Here is a 17,404-nt window from a genome sequence, read left to right as displayed (position 1 = left end):
ACTTATTAATAGGGAATATTATAATCTAGTCTATTTAAGGTGAGTTCTAACTAGTTATTCTATGCAAAAAAAATCGCACTCGTAGATCGAAATTGTTTCAACTCGAAAAATTATCGTTTTTTTTTCTCTCTCGTCTGGCTTTACAAAGGTTAGCCAATGTCAAGTTTGTAGTTATTTACAAGTAAGGGAAACTATGTAAGTATGGACTTCGTCTGTGCCGGCGCCCGCCGACACAGACGCGGCGCCCCTTTAGAGAGCTTCCCAGTCAGTTCCACCACCAAAAACCACCAGTGAAACAAAAAACCGGCCACTTTTAAGCGGCCGGTTTTTTGTTTCACTGGTGGTTTTTGGTGGTGGAAAACAAAAAAAAAATTGGTTGTCTGTAAAGTCGGTTTACTGACGATAGTTGAACGTGACAACAAAGGCCGATTGTGCTTCTTTGTCGCTCGTTCCGCGCTCTCGCTTGCACTTCAAGCCTTACATGGAACGCCTCAGAGCGAGGTAACGCCGCATGAGTCATGTTTTTTCGTGCGTGTAGCCGGCTCTATCGAATTATAAGACGTCACGTCAAAAACACTCCAAAAAGGCAGAGCACGCGCGCCAGCAAACGCCAACACAGACGAAGTTCATGATATAGTTAAATATTAACATTATATAAGTCAGAGTGATACACAGATACAATAGAAATGTCAATTTTTTGAGTTGAAACAGTTTTGGTCTAGGAGTGCGAAATGTTAAGACATGTTTTCACTCAAATTATATTGCAATAATAATTCTACTTACTCTTAAGAGTGCCGTCCGATTTAAAATTTGTAAAATTTTAATAGGATGGTCTAATATTTAAGTTAGGAACAGGTTCCACTGACTCGAACGAAGCGATTTGCTTCCTCGTTTCTATTACGCAATGCTAGAGTATGAAATGCCCGTCGGGCTTCCATTTTGCCCGCTAGCGATATTGGTATCTTTTAAAAAACCGGCTAAGTGCGAGTCAGACTCGCGCACCGAGGGTTCCGTACTCGGATATTTTTCGGATAAATCAAAAACTATTATGCATAAAAATAATTAAAAATCTGTTTTAGAATGTACAGGTGAAGCTCTTTCATATAATAACCCCACTTGGTATAGTTATCTTACTTTGAAAATTGAAAACACTAATTATTATTATTTGTTCATAAAAACATTTTAATACTTTTTTTGTAATTTAACCACAAATTCACGGTTTTCGGGTTGTGTTTATTTGTACTGTAAGACATTTCTGCCTTTCAAATTATATGATTCTAGATCAACGCGAAGTACCCTATAGGTTTTCTTGACAGACGCGACAGATGGACAGACAGACAGACAACAAAGTGATCCTATAAGGTTCCTTTTTCCCTTTAGAGTTACGGAACCCTAATGAACAGATATAGCGATGGTAGCGAATATTGTATTCTTTTGAATATAAAAATAGTGATAACTCTAACATGTTCTAGTTACCTAATAAAAATAATATGAAATTAGTATCATAAATCGTTATTTAAATTTGTATGTACTAGTGCAATAATGTATTGTTTTTATACAGGGTGATTGTTTTGGGAGCGCAATGAGGTGCAAAATCAAGCTTAAAAAATTGGTCATGTTGGTTTAAAATTGATTTGAGTTTTAATTTTTTAACTTTTCGCTTCCAAAATAACACGCTGTGTACGCTTATAGCATTTACAGAGAGTTTTAAAAAATATTCCCATGTTTTTTTTTGTTTGTGTGTGTGTGTGTGTGTGTTGTGTGTTTGTATAGGCAGAGAGATGTTATGTTACTAGAGGAGCAAATCTTGTGGTGAAAATAAGCTCCCTGACTCCAAGCAGTCTTATCCAGATAGTTTTTAACACAAAGGTTACTTGTTATCCCGGAAAATTAAAGAGTTCCTACGGGATTTAGAAAATCTCAGCTATCACACTAATATTATAAAAGTGAAAGTTTGTATGTGTGTGTGTGTGTGTATGTTTATTACTCCTTCACGCAAAAACCACTGGACGGATTTGGCTGAAATTCGGAATGGAGATAGATAGATAGTATCCTGGATTAGCACATAGGCTACTTTTTATCCCGGAAAATCAAAGAGTTGCTACGGGATTTCGAAAAACATAATCCACGCGGACGAAGTCGCGGGCTTCAGCTAGTAGAGGATAATGAACACTCTAGTAATGCACACCTCTCTGTGCGTAGGTTATGTAGATAAAATGTAAATAATAATATACTGTATAGATTGTTGTTTATTAAATTAATAGTTCAAATCAATTATGTAATTAATAATTATTGTTAATAAAAGCATAATATTTTTAAATGGTGTTATTTATTCAATTTGTTATGATTTTAAGGGCTTAGGCACACAAGCAACTTTTGTCTATTTACATTTGTTTTCCAAAAATTCCGAATAACCGCCGGCCGTTTGGTCTCCCCTGCCGGGGTGTAATCCTCCACCTGGTATGTACAAATATGTACGCCCGGAAGCGTAGTATAGTGCGTTTCATCGAATAGTACCTATGGCGTTATGTTGACTCCCCTGTCTGTTGGGTGGTCATTGGCACTATATTTGCATGAGAAGACGCAGATTTTGTTTATTTTCATTTGATTTTCCTGAATGAATGAAATGAAAATCAAATGAAAACAAACAAAATCTGCGTCTTCTCATGCACATATTATGGTGCCAATGACCACCCAACAGACAGGGGAGCCAACATAACGCCATAGGTACTATCCGATGAAACGCACTATACTAGTCCCACAGGAACCTATGAATATGATCAATTTTTTTTGAAAATGATAAAAATCCAATGTATTTTACATCAAATCTATACCTACTAATATATTCAAGGCGAAAGTGTGTCTGCTAGCCTTTCACATCCCGTCTGTTTAACCGATTTTGATGAAATTTGGTACACAGCTGTAAGCTTACATCCCGGGAAAGGACATAGGTAGGTTACTTTTTGAGTTCCCACGGGATTCTTAAAGGCCCATCCCCTTAACTGTTTTATATAAAAAGACAATGCCCCTTCAAGTATGAACAAATGTACTGTCTTCAAGATTTCCTAATCTGCTGCTACGCTTGTTTTGGAGGGAAAAATAAAAATCGCAAATGATATAAAATATATTTAATACCAAACTAAAGGGAACAATATTAGTTTGTTTATTTAATAATATTAATTAGTTGACAAAAAACTCGTTGGATCGTTGGTTCTGATTGTGTCGCCATTTGCACGCCCAATTCCAGCAAGACATGCCCGCCCAAGGCTCGTCCGTGTAGAACACCTGCCCGTTCTGGTACATCTGTGGAAGAGCAACATCAAAGTTTATTTAGGCTTCAAAAGTACTCTTTTTTTTCTCTCTCGTCTGGCTTTAATGGGCTTTACACTGATTAGCCAATGTCAAGTTTGTAGTTATTTACAAGTTAGGGAAACTATATGTATAAGTATGGACTTCGTCTGTGCCAGCGCCCGCAGACATACACGCGGCGCCCCTTAAGAGCGCTTCCCAGTCAGTTCCACCACCAATAAACACCAGTGAAACACAAAACCGGCCACTTCTCACAAAAAACACTCCAAAAAAGCACCGCACGCCCGCCAACAAACGTCACCACAGACGAAGTCCCAAAAGTACTCTACCACTTTAGGGTTCCGTACCGGAGTCCAGAAAGGTGCCAACGGGGCCTTTTTTTTTTCTCTCGACCTGCTTTACTCAGATTAGCTAATGTCAAGTTTGTAGTTATCAAGTTAGGGAAACTATAAGTATGGACTACGTCTGTGCTGGCGCTCGCTGACACACGCGCGGCGCCCCTTTAGGCTGGTTTTACAGTGACACTTACCGTCCGCGCGGATGAAGCGCGGTGGTCGAATTGCCGGCAGCGCGGGCCATCCGCGCGGCTATGTAACGATCCAAGAGACGCAAAGCTCGTGGCCCGCGACGCTTACCAACCGCGCTGGCGAAACCGTCACTGTAAAACCATACTTAGAGCGCTTCCCGGTCAGTTCCACCACCAAAAAACACCAGTAAAACACAAATACCGGCCACTTTTATATAAGAAAACACTCCAAAAAGGAACCGCACGCGCGCCAGCAAACGCCAACACAGACGAAGTCCCCAACGGGCCACGGGGCCTTATTACTAAGCCTCCGCTGTCCGTCCGTCTGTCAACGTAATAATTTCGCAGAAAAATTATGAAGGAATAAAACGAAGGAACCGATATTTTAGTGAAATACACCATCCAAAGTCCAGACAGTGTAAAAACTTCGAATGCCTTAAAATGCTATTATACAATAGGTATAAAACATCTAATGTTATTATTTCTTTTGTTTGATGCTTAGACAAGAAAGGTTTTTATTTTATTTCAGTTTTTGCAAGTAATTGATTTTCTTTATTATTCGATTAACTATTTAATTAAACACATTTACAATGTTACCCGTGACGAGTTTGATAGTATTCTATAGTCTATGCTGTCTATGTCATCTGTGATCAAGGGTCTACACTCTATATCTAGTCTACTGTCTATGTGTTTTTCTTCAAGTCTCAAGAAAGTTATGAAAACTGAAAACTGAAAGAAAAGAAAGGGTGGAAACTAAAGGCAAAGTGCAAACAACATGGCGATGGTGTCAGAACCGTAAAGTAGTACTAAAATAAAATTATATAGTCTAAATTCTAACAGTCTAAAGTGCAAAAATATCATTTCAAAACAATTAAACTAGTTGAATTAGTTAACGTTTCAAGTAATTAATTCCGAAGAATATGCCTAACGTGGAAAAAAGTCACTTCATGTCGGCGAGCGTCGCAACACGTGTTCTTCGTCCAACACAGGTCTAACATTTTCAATAACGTTTCAACATCGATGCGTTTCAAGCCTTAAACATTCCAAAAGCCGAAAACCAATGCCAACCGGTGACTGTAGCAAAGCTTCCAAATGTTCCTGCTAGCTAAGTGCAAAACCAGATCGCATCAGACAAACGTAAGGCCGCCATAATTTTCACACAATTTGCGAGGAAGATCGAATTCTAATTCTTTCAATCTAGAACTGTAATAATAACGCTGACTGAAGTAAAAACTAAGTTCGACAATCATCTCGAACCACAAGAATTACTATGCCACTTGTTTTTCACAAGGTTTCAGAAAGCGGTGGAAATCATAGATTGCTTCATCATGGACTTTCAAATAGTCGAATAAGTGTGAGTTTGGATTTTGTCAATAAAGATTCGTCAATCATAGATATTTTAAAAAACGAAAGCAATCATTATGGCATAATAAAACTAATAATTGATAGTACACAATGTTCTGCACATGCAGAGTTCAAGGTGCAGCGAGTAGAAATATGTCATATCCTAGTCAATCAAGTCAAACCTTTGAGGAAACAGTCAGCCAGTCAATCAATACAGTCAGCATGGTGCCATAAATAAAACCTCTGGATGGTTTGGCTACTTTAACAAAAATAACAGACAGGAGTCAACTGACAATTCTTCAAAGATGTCTGAATTTGGTTTTTTTACAGGAATGTGAAAAATAATTGTGATTCTTCAAACTACCAAATATTGGTAGAAATTATATTTGATTGTGGTTTTTTTTTTATCAAGTGCTGAGACAGTACTTTACTAACATTACAATCTAGCCTACGAGTAGAGCTAATAAGCAATTTTATATTAACCTGAACTTATAAAAGTACTATATCTAATGCTGAAATCTATAAAGCGCACTTTGACTTTGCTCTGACTAAGATTGAGTTAAAACGAGACAGATTTATGTGAGAGATATAGCTCTGTCTCGTTTTAACTCTGTCTTAAGTCTAAGCAAAGGCAGATCGCGCTCTATAGATCTCACCCTAAGAATTGGTCTTAGTCTTTAGTTAGTTTTCATTGAAAGACACTTTGTTCTTGTGTTTTTTGTAGATTGTGGGGCTGATGTAAATATTGTGCCCTGTAATACTTGCCACGTCAGCTTTGCAACCTGTTGAGCTGTTGGTTACTCTGGATCTCCTCATTTTTGATGTGTTGAAATAGGAGTTTGGAAAACGTTCTTTACATTGAATAGTTTAATATTTAAAAAATGGTGTATTTTGGATGTGTACTACTTGTGGTTGTCTTTTAAGAGTTCTGCGCATCATTATGGTCTTGGCAAATGCACAAAAAAAAAAAACAAATTACTGTCAACAGAAAACAGACCACACATTAATAAAAAAAAAAATAACTTTTCGCCAAGTTGGTTTATGGGTATAACTTATGAATGAATTATGATTTCATATTATTTTGTTAGTATGTCTATATGATCTATTACCTTGTATCCCCCAAATCACTTATGACTTTTCAATATGTAGTCGTTGGTTTTATTTGAGTTCTGCATGTCATATGTTCATGACAGGAAACAAAAAAATGTGAAAACTGGTACAAAAAAGGCCTTTTCAAAGAGATGCTAAATTCCCATCAAAATATCTGTTGACAGTTTTGACTGGAATCTCGCATCTGTTGTGAGAGGTACAAGTTGTTAGTATGTCTGTTCATTTGCTTTATCATATCTCTCAAACTACTTCTTATATTTTGATATGAAGTCGTTGGTTTCGTCTAAGAGTTCTGCATGTCATAATAATATGGTCAAACCAAATGAAAAAACAAAAATTCCAAAATAGCAGGCCTTTCCAAACAGATCTGAAATTCCCATCGTTTCCGTTGATAGTTATGACAGGAATCTTGCATCTGTTATAAGGTACAAGTTTGTATGTCTGTTGATCTGATTTATCATACCTCACTAACTACTTACATTTTGATGTGGAGTCGTTGGTTTCCTCTAAGAGTTCTGCGTGACATTATCTATGGTTACCAAATGAAAAAACAAAAAATTCCAAAATCGCCGGCAAGCGAAAACTGGCCAAAATTAAAAAATGAAATGATATCAAGTCGTTAGTTTCATTAAAGTTCTGAGTGTCATATTGTGTTTATGATAAAAAAAACTACCAAAAACCGGTACAAAAGAGGCCTTTCCAAACAGATGCGAAATTCCCATAGTTTCCGAGAGTTTCCGTTGATAGTTATGACAGGAATCTCGCATCTGTTATAAGGTACAAGTTTGTATGTCTGTTGATCTGATTTATCATACCTCGCTAACTACTTACATTTTGATGTGGAGTCGTTGGTTTCCTCTAAGAGTTCTGCGTGACATTATCTATGGTTACCAAATGAAAAAACAAAAAATTCCAAAATCGCAGGCAAGCGAAACTGGCCAAAATTAAAAAATGAAATGATATCGAGTCGTTAGTTTCATTAAAGTTCTGAGTGTCATATTGTGTTCATGACAAAAAAAAAAAAAAATACCAAAAACTGGTACAAAAGAGGCATTTCCAAACAGATGCGAAATTCCCATAGTTTCCGTTGATAGTTATGACAGGAATCTCGCATCTGTTTCAGGGTACAAGTTTGTATGTCTGTTGATCTGATTTATCATACCTCACTAACTACTTAGTACTTACATTTGATGTGGAGTCGTTGGTTTCCTCTAAGAGTTCTGCGTGACATTATCTATGGTTACCAAATGAAAAAACAAAAATTCTTTCATTAAAGTTCTGCGTGTCATATTATGTTCATGACAAAGGAAAAAACTACCAAAAACCGGTACAAAAGAGGCCTTTCCAAATAGATGTGAAATTCAGATGTGAACTGGGCAGGCGAAAGTTGTTAGTATATCTGTACTTTGTTGATTTGGTTTATCGTATCTCGCAAACTACTTCTTCTTGGAAGGGTTTGAGAGTGGAGGGCGGTGGATGTGCACCAAAAAGATGTGGCGACGCGAATCCAGCTTTATTCCAGATTCTATGACTATTAGGACTATATATGAATACTAGGTTTTGGGTTGATTTCCGTCGTTGTAAAACCTAAAGGTTTACTCGCTCTTTGGTTGACTCGAACACAACAAACGGGTACTCAAAGTCAAAGTCAAAAGTCAAAATCATTTATTCAAAGTAGGTACAATTGTACTCCTTTTGATGGTCGAAATTGTTAAACTTGTACGATATAGTGGTCATAATTAATTACGTTACTTAAAACTAAAGCTACGAGGGTTCCAAACGCGCCCAAGTCTGAGAAGAGCCCACAACAAACTCAGCCGGGTAAAACTTACATTTACTATCAGAATGTTGAGCCTTCCAAAGCCAGATATATGACCAGGTTATCTTGCGTATTTCCACGTGGATTGATGATGGAGTCAATGATTGAAGAGTAGATTATAACTTTTCAGTTGCACGCTGTATTAACACTGCACAGCAAACTTTATTAGTTCTTGTTCACCGCGGTGACGAAAGATTGATTAACTAGATACAGATTTGATTGTCCTTTTAATTTTAACGATGTTCAGCCAGGTATTAAACCTGGCGGTCGACGGTAGACGAGGGCCAACTCCCTTGTTGTCTCTTGTGTGATTTATCGTATCTCGCAAACTACTTCTTATATTTTGTGTAGAATCGTTGGTTGGTCATGCTAAAAAAATCCTAAATTACAAAAAAAACAATATGAAGTCCATGGTTTTCTTCAAGTTCTGCATGTCATATGCTCATGACAAAGGAAGCAAAAAAATGATACTACCGAAAACCGGTACAACAGAGGCCTTTGCAAACAGATGCGAAATTCCTATCGGAATGTCGGGGGACGTTTTCACAGGAATTTCGCAACTGTTCTGAGAGTTGTTAGTATATCTGTACTCTGTTGATCTGGTTTATCGTATCTTGCAAACTACTTCTTCTTGGAAGGGTTTGAGAGTGGAGGGCGGTAGATGTGCAAATGCGACACAGGCATATGACATAATTGGGCGGATGCACGTCTTATAAAGCATGTCTTTGTGTCGGAGAGACATTTTGCTTTTTGCGCAAATCATTGTGTTGCGCTGTAGTTTTGTACCTACATACTTTAATAGTGCATGCCGAGTCCACATCGAGAAGACGCAATTGCGCGCATGTTTCTTTGTCCATTTATCATCTTGTATTTTTTCTTACCAATTGTAGTCGGTTTTGTGGACTGAATAAAAAAAAAAAAAAAAAAAAAAACATCGGGTAGAACGACTCAGTAGGTGCATACGCTGCCTTGTTACGGGCTGCGCGGTTTAGCTAATTTTTCCATCAAAGGTGACATACACCCAGGACTTGGTTTTAGGTTGCCAAGGGATTAAGCGGTTTGAAAGGGGATCTCGGTTTTTTTTTAATCTTTATTTTATGACGGGGCATATCACTGCGTAATTATGTCGCCCCCATGAGCAAATCAACTTATATTAAATCTTAATCACTAATTTAAAAAAAAAAAATTACTGGACTGCAAATAGTAATTCACACAACTTCCTCGCCTGCTCCGATTAAGGGGCAAGCTAAGAAGCTGTTGCACATCCCCACATCCATCTGTCGAGGAAGCACACGTCGACGCAGAGCCGCGCTCCGTTCACACTCCGTCAGCACGTGTTGAACATCGTCTATGACTCCACAGACTGTGCAGTTTGGGGAGTCAGTTATACCCATTAAATATGTGAACTGGATCTCGGTTTGTTGGAGTCTGTAGTTTGATTTCATTTTCAAATAGCACTGCTGCGCTTTTTTCCTGGTTAACCTCTATCCTCCATAGACGGAACCAGTGGCCTAGGCTACTGACTGCCTTTTGGAGTCGAGCTTTGACATTCCGGTTGTAGCAACTTGCAGCCTGGTGGCCCGGCTACATTGGGAAATTCGATCTCTGAGACCTACGATGACGATGGTACACTTCGAAATAGGCAATAACAGTTATAATGCACGTACGTACCTTATCCTGCCACTTGCGCTCGCTGAATTTCAAGGGGACACAATTTAACCAAAGGTCGTATCTGATTTTTACTCTCTCATTTATTTATTTTTCCCATTTTATCCTATTTTTAAACAACAAACAATAAAATAACAAAAACAACAGAAAAAATAACAGAAACACAGAAAAAATAACAGAAACAACAGAAAAAATAACAGAAACACAGAAAAAATAACAGAAACATAGAAAAAATAACAGAAACACAGAAAAAATAACAGAAACAACAAAAAATAAAATAACATCAACAACAAAATCAATAAAAAACATAGTATCTGATTATTATTATTCGTCGCTCTTAATTAAGTTCGGAGCTGTAAAGAGCGTTTTCGTCCGCGAACTGAGCTATGTGGACATGAGGGGATCTGGGGATGTCGCTGGTAAACAGCGCGTACAGAAGGGGGTAAAGCACGGAGCCCTGAGGGACTCCAGCTCGGATCGGTCTCGGGGAGGATAGAACCCATCCAGACGGTAGCGGAAGGCCCTGCATGTAAAGTAATGTAAATGCCTTAAGGTTCACAGAGTAGATGCAGTGGAAATGAAATTGTCACATTTTTCACTTGTTTCGATTTATTAGCGAGTTCACAGTGCACCAGTTATTATAAGATTACCTTCTAGAATCTAGGTAAACGCGTCCCATCTTAGACCACATCATCACTTTCCATCAGGTGTGATTGTGGTCAAGCGCTTGCCTATAGTGAATAAAAAAAAAGATATGAAAATTATAAAGTTTAAAGTTGACAAAAAATGTGATAGTTCATATTGAAATATTTTGCGTGTGTTAGTTTAGTTTAGTTTGAATTTTATATTGATCCATATTTTTCGAGGAGCCTTTCGGAATCTATTCTTGTTGGACTCGCTTTTTTATTTTTTTGTAAGCATTTATGTTGTTTTTTTTTCCTCTCGTCTTTACAAAGATTAGCCAATGTCAAGTTTGTAGAACATTTGTAACAAGTTAGTTAAACTATACAAGTGTGGACCCCGTCTGTGCCGGCGCTCGCCGACATACGCACGGCACCCCCTTAGAGCGCTTTCCAGTCAGTTTTTACAAAAAAAAATCACTCCAAAAAGGCAGAGCACGACCGCCAGTTAACACCAACACAGACGAAGTCCTATAAGTTTTATACACTCCGACTTTAGTGCGTAGCGAGAGTCGGGACGTGAGCACTGGCCCCCTGACGAAGGGCGTAAGTAGCCACCTTGGCTTGGCTTGGCCTTGGCGATCTTTGTATGGGGCTTATTTTACCCGCACCAACCTGTCGGTACAGGAAACCTGCTTCTTTATGCAAGCACCCGTCTCGTACCACTTATCGATTACCCTCCTTTGGAAACGTACAATTCTCGTTTATTCGCACAGCTGGATCATCGGGACCCAATTTGTCGTCAATGTTTATTTTTACGATATAATTTCCGCATCATATCTAAATATTTCCAACATTGTTCTGTTTCTTCTTTAGGGCGTCAAGAACTTTTGGTGTAACACCTAATTTTTGTTGCACTATTTATTGTTTCGATAGAGTTTCGCAAGGGCCCTCTAAACATTCATAGGTTTCTGTTGATTCGTCGTGATCAGGGCGTTACTTTTGGTATAACATATACTTTTGGTTGCACTATTTATTATAACTGTACACTTGCTTCTCGAATTAAGGCATTATTATTTGCAAAAAGGTTTGCTGTAAAAATAATGTTAGTATGTTTTATAATGGAAGAAGGGATCCGAAGCATTTATCTGAAATGGTGCTGCAGTACATTCGTGAAGTCATTTGTATTCCAATCTTTTTCCCGGGAAATATTTCCCAATGACTTCTCCGGGTTTATTTAGCACTTGAAATCTTAAATTTTTTTGATTTTCGTGAGAGCGCGGCCTTAAACACATTTAGTAAAACTTGTATTGCAAGACAGATTTGTGGTTAGAAATACTGTTTTCATAGATAACTAGTTCGTAGTTCTTTGATGCGTCTACGCAACCGAAGTTTTCATCTGTTCTGCTTGTTTCATAACCCATTGGTTTCATCTTGAGAGTTCTGCGTGTCATACATTTGTATGCCAAATGTATACATTGGTATGCCAATGGAAAAAAACTACAAAAGTGAAGTAGTTGGTTCCAGGAGCGGAATAAAACCCACAGGTCAACATGAGGAATGTTTATTGACGGTCAAGTTAGGGGCGTGAGTTCGATTGCCGGGTCACTATAATCCCTAAGCTTGCGGTAGGCTATACTTCCCTGATACGCCGCGTGGTGTCGTCCCAGATGGTAGTGGGAGCACGGCAAGCTGCACGGTTGAGGCGTGGAGAGTGCCGCCGGTGGTCCTGGATCACGGCTGCCGGCCGGGTGTTGAAGCTTGCGGTACCAGTAGAGGGTCCCACAAGTAAGCGTCGGCGACTCCCAAAGCCAAGCGTCAAGGCCAAGAAGCAAATCCGAGAATCGAAGCCAAGAACCCGTATTACGGTATTTGCAGAGCTTGGCTTAATTATACTGAAGTCACAACTCACAACTCACAGATATCGAAGGATTGATGGGACGTGAATTCCGTATAGCAAACGAGTTTGACTGCCACACCCGAGACGCGTCCGCGTTGCGCGATAAGCACGCTCTCCTCGCTTCCAACACAAGAAAACAAACAGAATCCGTGTCGCAGTGGTTGCGTGCGCGGTGCCCCTTGGTACGGGTTCGATTACGCGTTATTTAAAAAACGTAGTTACAAAAAAAAAAAATGTCTTTCCCAACAGACGCGAAATATCAAAAATATTATTAATACTAAGTACGTACGAAAGACAAATCCGAACTTTTGTAAGTGACCCCGTCGTATCCGAACCGTAGAATGAAGTTCATTGAGAAAATCGAGAATATGCATCGTATATCGGTTGTCGCCGGTATGAAATACCGGTACGGACCGCACCAGTACGAAACTTTTGGCTCGTATTCCACCGATTCTGGAAACTCTTCTCTTGGATTTATTCTGTCAAAAGGAATGAAATACTGTTTTATCGATTTTCACTTGTATTTATGAAACTCTTTAGGGTTTTATTTCGTTCACAGTTCATTAAAGGAGGCTGGCGAATTTGGACCCAGCATTTTTAAAAACCGTTCAGATTCAGAAAGTATTTAATTTTAATAATATTTTTCAGAGTATTTTTCTGTGTAAGCCTGATACTTTTAGAAGATGGGGATCAAAAACATAATTATTCACAAGTACACATTATAAATAACCGTTACATGGTAATACAAGTGAATATCTTTTTTCTTCCAACTTTATTTGATAGACTTTAATGAAGTTTTTTGTTAGACTGGTTTACTAGAACAAGCATGAGAAGTTTGATTCGTGAACGTGGGCTTGAGGCTCACTGTTCTGTTAGTTTGGGTCTGTAACTCTATGGAATTCGCCAATCTCCTTTAAATATTTAAAAATGGTGATGGTGACTAGAAAACAACATACTTATAAATGCATTGTGCGTCGCTCCAGTTATCGTCTGAATGGCAATATAGACCTTGACTTGGGTCTTTGGCCTGAAATTGTTCTGCGTGAGGGCCCACGTAGGTGGTCTCAGAGTGTCTGTGGTAAAACCCGCTAAAAGCGAACGCTCCTAAAAATGTGATATCGATTAATAAACAGAGGGGGGCCCACTGCTGGATGTCTCTTGAAGGAATTTCCAAATTCCACGTTCTTTTGTGGGGGTTTTTTGAATAATGATATTATTTATAAAAATGGATTGCAGCTGTTGTTTCAAAATTAATGACCCTTGCAGCAATACAGCCGCATTGCTATTCCGCGACACCGAAGAGGTTAATTTTAATTCATCCCAATCATTGTAGTAGTCATCACAACCGATGAACCTCCTCTGCTGGACAATAAGCAAATATTTCCACAGTGGGTCTTCAACTCGTTTGATGTCGTCTGTCTATTGGAAAGTGCATGCTACGTATCTCTGTTGCGAGGTAGCCATTCCAGCAACTTGATCCCACCGCTGCCACCATGTGGTGTGTTGTATGGATTTTTTTTCTCTTTATTTGGAACACATACAGCATATTTACAATCTTACTTAGCTAATTATTCTTAGATGGTACATTCGCCTATGAAGTGTTCACTGATAATCTATATAATTTTAATTTTGTGCGGGAGTTAGTAGTTTTATAATTTTATTTCGTCATTATACTTCAGCATTGTGTTTATCAGATCAAAGTAGCATGGGTACGTGTCGTCATTATATACTAATTACCAAACACCCTGTATAAGCTACAAGTGTGCAATAAGGAAGATCCAGCAGTACAGGCCAGCTTATTAATCAACTTAATAGGGCCGGATGGTTTTGATGTCTATCAAACATTTACTTTTGAATCTGATAAAGATCGCGATGACGTTACTGTTTTGTTGAAAAAGCTTGACAGCTACTTTAGTGTGAAACCGAATATTACGTTAGCCAGAACCGCCAATGCGTTGCTGACCTTGGCGGTTTCTATATGTGTTTGGGGGTTTATATGGTGGTGTAGGGAGACCAAGATTTTCCCCAATAATTAGAAGACAGACTCCAGCACTCAATCGGTTTAATTGGCATATTAAAACTATTACAGGCCCGCGAAGTAACGTACGTGGACATACAGGGACGGCGTTAGTAACCACTAGCGGGCACCCTGGCCGCAGCGCGCCGCGGGCGGGAGGCAGGCGCACGCGTGTGTGCGTTGCGTCAATGGACTTTACCCACACAGATACCGCGCGGCAAAACTAATGTTACGTATCTATTATTTATTAGTATTATTATCTATATAACTTACTCTCACGCCCGATTACTAAATAGATATATATAAAAGCCAAAGAGAATATAATATACTTACATACATAAAAATAAATAAACCTACATACACATTATTGTTATTATCACCTTTATTTTGCTAATTAAATATGTACATTTGTTTTTTGTATGTGTAATGTAGCCCACAGGTGCGCCCTTTCAATAACCCCATGTTTTAATATCTAATGTTGTAATATAACGTAACCTTTTAAAATTTATACCTCTAAACGTGTAACAATGCGGTTTCCTCTCACTAGACAGAATCATCTGGACGTCTTCTTGGTTGTGCGGCGACGCGATGTAGTACGACGTTCCCAGACATTTGAACTCTGTAAATGAACCGCTAGTGAACAAACGAATTATAGTTCGATCATCAATAGAATGGGGACTTGGAGTAGCATATCTTCTGCCATGTGTTTTAATACAAGCCCAACATATACAGATAAACACCTGCTGCGCAAGTTGAAGGCAGTTTCTTTATTGAGACTTCTTTAAATCCACCATGTCGTCGATGCGTGAAAAGATTACAAGCAGATTTGCTACAAAAACAATTTACAAACATCCATCAAACCGTTTAGAGTTGACGGGTTGAGCTCTAAATAAAGTTAGTACGTTTGATAATGATTTGACCTACAAAGTTTTTGTTATACATATAAATGTGTGGCCTTAATTGCCGTTGCTTTCTTTAAGAGCTCATAATTATGTCGTTTCCTTTTTTTAACCCCCGACCCAAAAAGAGGGGTGTTATAAGTTTGACGTGTGTATATGTGTATCTGTCTGTGGCATCGTAGCGCCTAAACGAATGAACCGATTTTAATTTAGTTTTTTTGTTTGAAAGGTGGCTTGATCGAGAGTGTTCTAAGAAAATCGGTTCAGCCGTTTGAAAGTTATCAGCTCTTTTCTAGTTACTGTAACGTTCACTTGTCGGGGGTGTTATAAATTTTTAATTTACACTTGTTTATACAGTGGTAAACAGAAGCTTTTCGCCCCATTTCTGAAAGATATAAAATTGAAATATTTGACAATTGATTGTTGGGTTTGACAATTGTGACGTATTGTCATGTGTCACAATTGACACTTGTTTTTCGTCTAGTAATTTAATTCTGAGCATACATCTTTCTTATATTTATGATATTAGTAGTGATATCATGAGCAGACCTGGGCTCGTGTATAATCCGAAAGGTATCTTCGCCTGCGTCGATTTTATTTTCGCCTCGGAAGTATCCATTTTCTTATTTAATTTCAATAGCACCATCGACATAAGTGCCATGTCGGTTTCGAAGAGCAACCGTTTTAAATCTTTTATGTGAGTGTCTATGAATGCGAACAGCTTCTTTTGCGACGTCTCCAAGATTTCGCTTCGTTCTGTCTGTAGGAAAACAAAAAAAGTTGTGGGGTAGAAGTCATATAAGTTTCTGTGAGCATTGGAGTTGATTGCTATAATTTGTATGTCCAAAGATGTAAGAAAAGTCTATATACTAATAATTTTAGGATTATGTCGTGGTTTTAGGTTTATAAACACAAGTGTAAATTAAAAATTTTCAACACCCCCGACAAGTGAAGGTTACAGTAACTAGAAAAGAGCTGATAACTTTCAAACGGCTGAACCGATTTTCTTGGACTATTCCGCGCCTACGATCCAAAGTGTCTGAGTTTTCCAAAACATCATTTTCAAATAAATAATTATGTATCTAGGCAACGTCCATCTTGACAGCTTGACATTTGTCAATTGACACTTGAATATTATGAACCTAAGGGTTATCTAACCTTCTTTTCTACAAGAAAACTAGAAAAGAGCTGATAACTTTTAAATGGCTGAACCAATTTTTTTGGATTATAGCTAAGAACACTCTCGTTCAAGCCACCTTTCAAACAAAAAAAGTAAATTAAAATCGGTTCATTCGTTAAGGCGCTACGATGCCACAGACAGATACACAGACACACAGATACACACGACAAACTTGTAACACCCCTCTTTTTGGGTCGGGGGTTAATAATATAAGTTAAAGAGAGGTACGTACGACAATTAATACGATGATTTTAAACTATCGAACTTTGGAACCAGTTCCATGGGTCGTGGTCACGACGGGAATGTAGTTTTGCAAGAGGTGAGACCTGTCACGGGCAGTATCGAACTACCCGCTTTCTTGTTCTCTCCCCTGGAACTTCATGAGCTGTCCAAAATACACTCCCGACATTGGAAGCAAATGTTTTGTTCGCGAAACGCGATTTCACTTCTGGACGCGCAGCCGTTTTTGTCTTGGATGTCTTACCGGGTTATGCGGTTCTTTTATTCTTGCGTTCATGTAACTTGTGTATTCCATAAGTTTCTCGAACTTTTCGTCTGCATAACTCCGTTTGGGATCTATCTCCTTCGTACTCGGCATGTTGTATGGTTTCTGGAAAAAAGGGTGGTTTCTCAACGAGTCGTACTCAATCGTGTCACAATGTGAATCGTTGGGAATTCATCGATTTTCCCCCATCGAGTCACGGTTACCAGTTACAGTTACAGTTTAGTCCTTCACCATCAGAATTTCCATCGAGACACAAGGTTACCAGTTGCAACTCTCGTATGTGCCCACGCACTTGAACTGAACTGCAGCTGAACTGCGCGTCGCGTCAGCGCCCCGCACGATATTCTCACCAGCCGCGACGCGCGTACGTCACTGCCGCGCGGCGCAGCTGGAGAGAATATCGTGCGGGGCGCTGACGCGACGCGCAGTTCAGTTCAAATGCGTGGGCAACTTTAGAATTCGCAACGAATCGCACTGTTACTCTGGGATGGGACCTGCGTGTGACTC

At 38.8% G+C, this 17,404-nt stretch overlaps 2 protein-coding genes across 2 annotated transcripts in view; one reads left to right on the top strand and one right to left on the bottom strand.

Moving 5' to 3' along the window:
* Positions 1-3,113: 3,113 nt before the first annotated feature.
* The window catches only part of LOC123878643, a 30,315-nt gene continuing 16,024 nt past the window's right edge, over positions 3,114-17,404 (bottom strand). Inside the window, exons 4-9 of the mRNA XM_045925956.1 lie at positions 16,877-17,002; positions 15,762-15,972; positions 14,825-14,932; positions 13,253-13,400; positions 12,586-12,775; positions 3,114-3,303 (exon numbers count right to left, since the gene is read on the bottom strand). Of these exons, the coding sequence (XP_045781912.1) occupies positions 3,181-3,303; positions 12,586-12,775; positions 13,253-13,400; positions 14,825-14,932; positions 15,762-15,972; positions 16,877-17,002 (906 nt within the window). The 3' untranslated portion in view covers positions 3,114-3,180. The remainder of the gene's footprint in view (positions 3,304-12,585; positions 12,776-13,252; positions 13,401-14,824; positions 14,933-15,761; positions 15,973-16,876; positions 17,003-17,404) is intronic.
* Positions 4,540-17,404, top strand: part of LOC123878627 — a 41,485-nt gene continuing 28,620 nt past the window's right edge. Inside the window, exon 1 of the mRNA XM_045925934.1 lies at positions 4,540-4,824. The gene's annotated coding sequence lies outside the window, so the exon portion shown is untranslated. The remainder of the gene's footprint in view (positions 4,825-17,404) is intronic.

Source organism: Maniola jurtina, chromosome 26, assembly GCF_905333055.1.
Source record: "Maniola jurtina chromosome 26, ilManJurt1.1, whole genome shotgun sequence".
NCBI classification, from domain to species: Eukaryota; Metazoa; Arthropoda; class Insecta; order Lepidoptera; family Nymphalidae; genus Maniola; species Maniola jurtina.
This window is presented reverse-complemented; position numbering and strand designations above follow the sequence as displayed.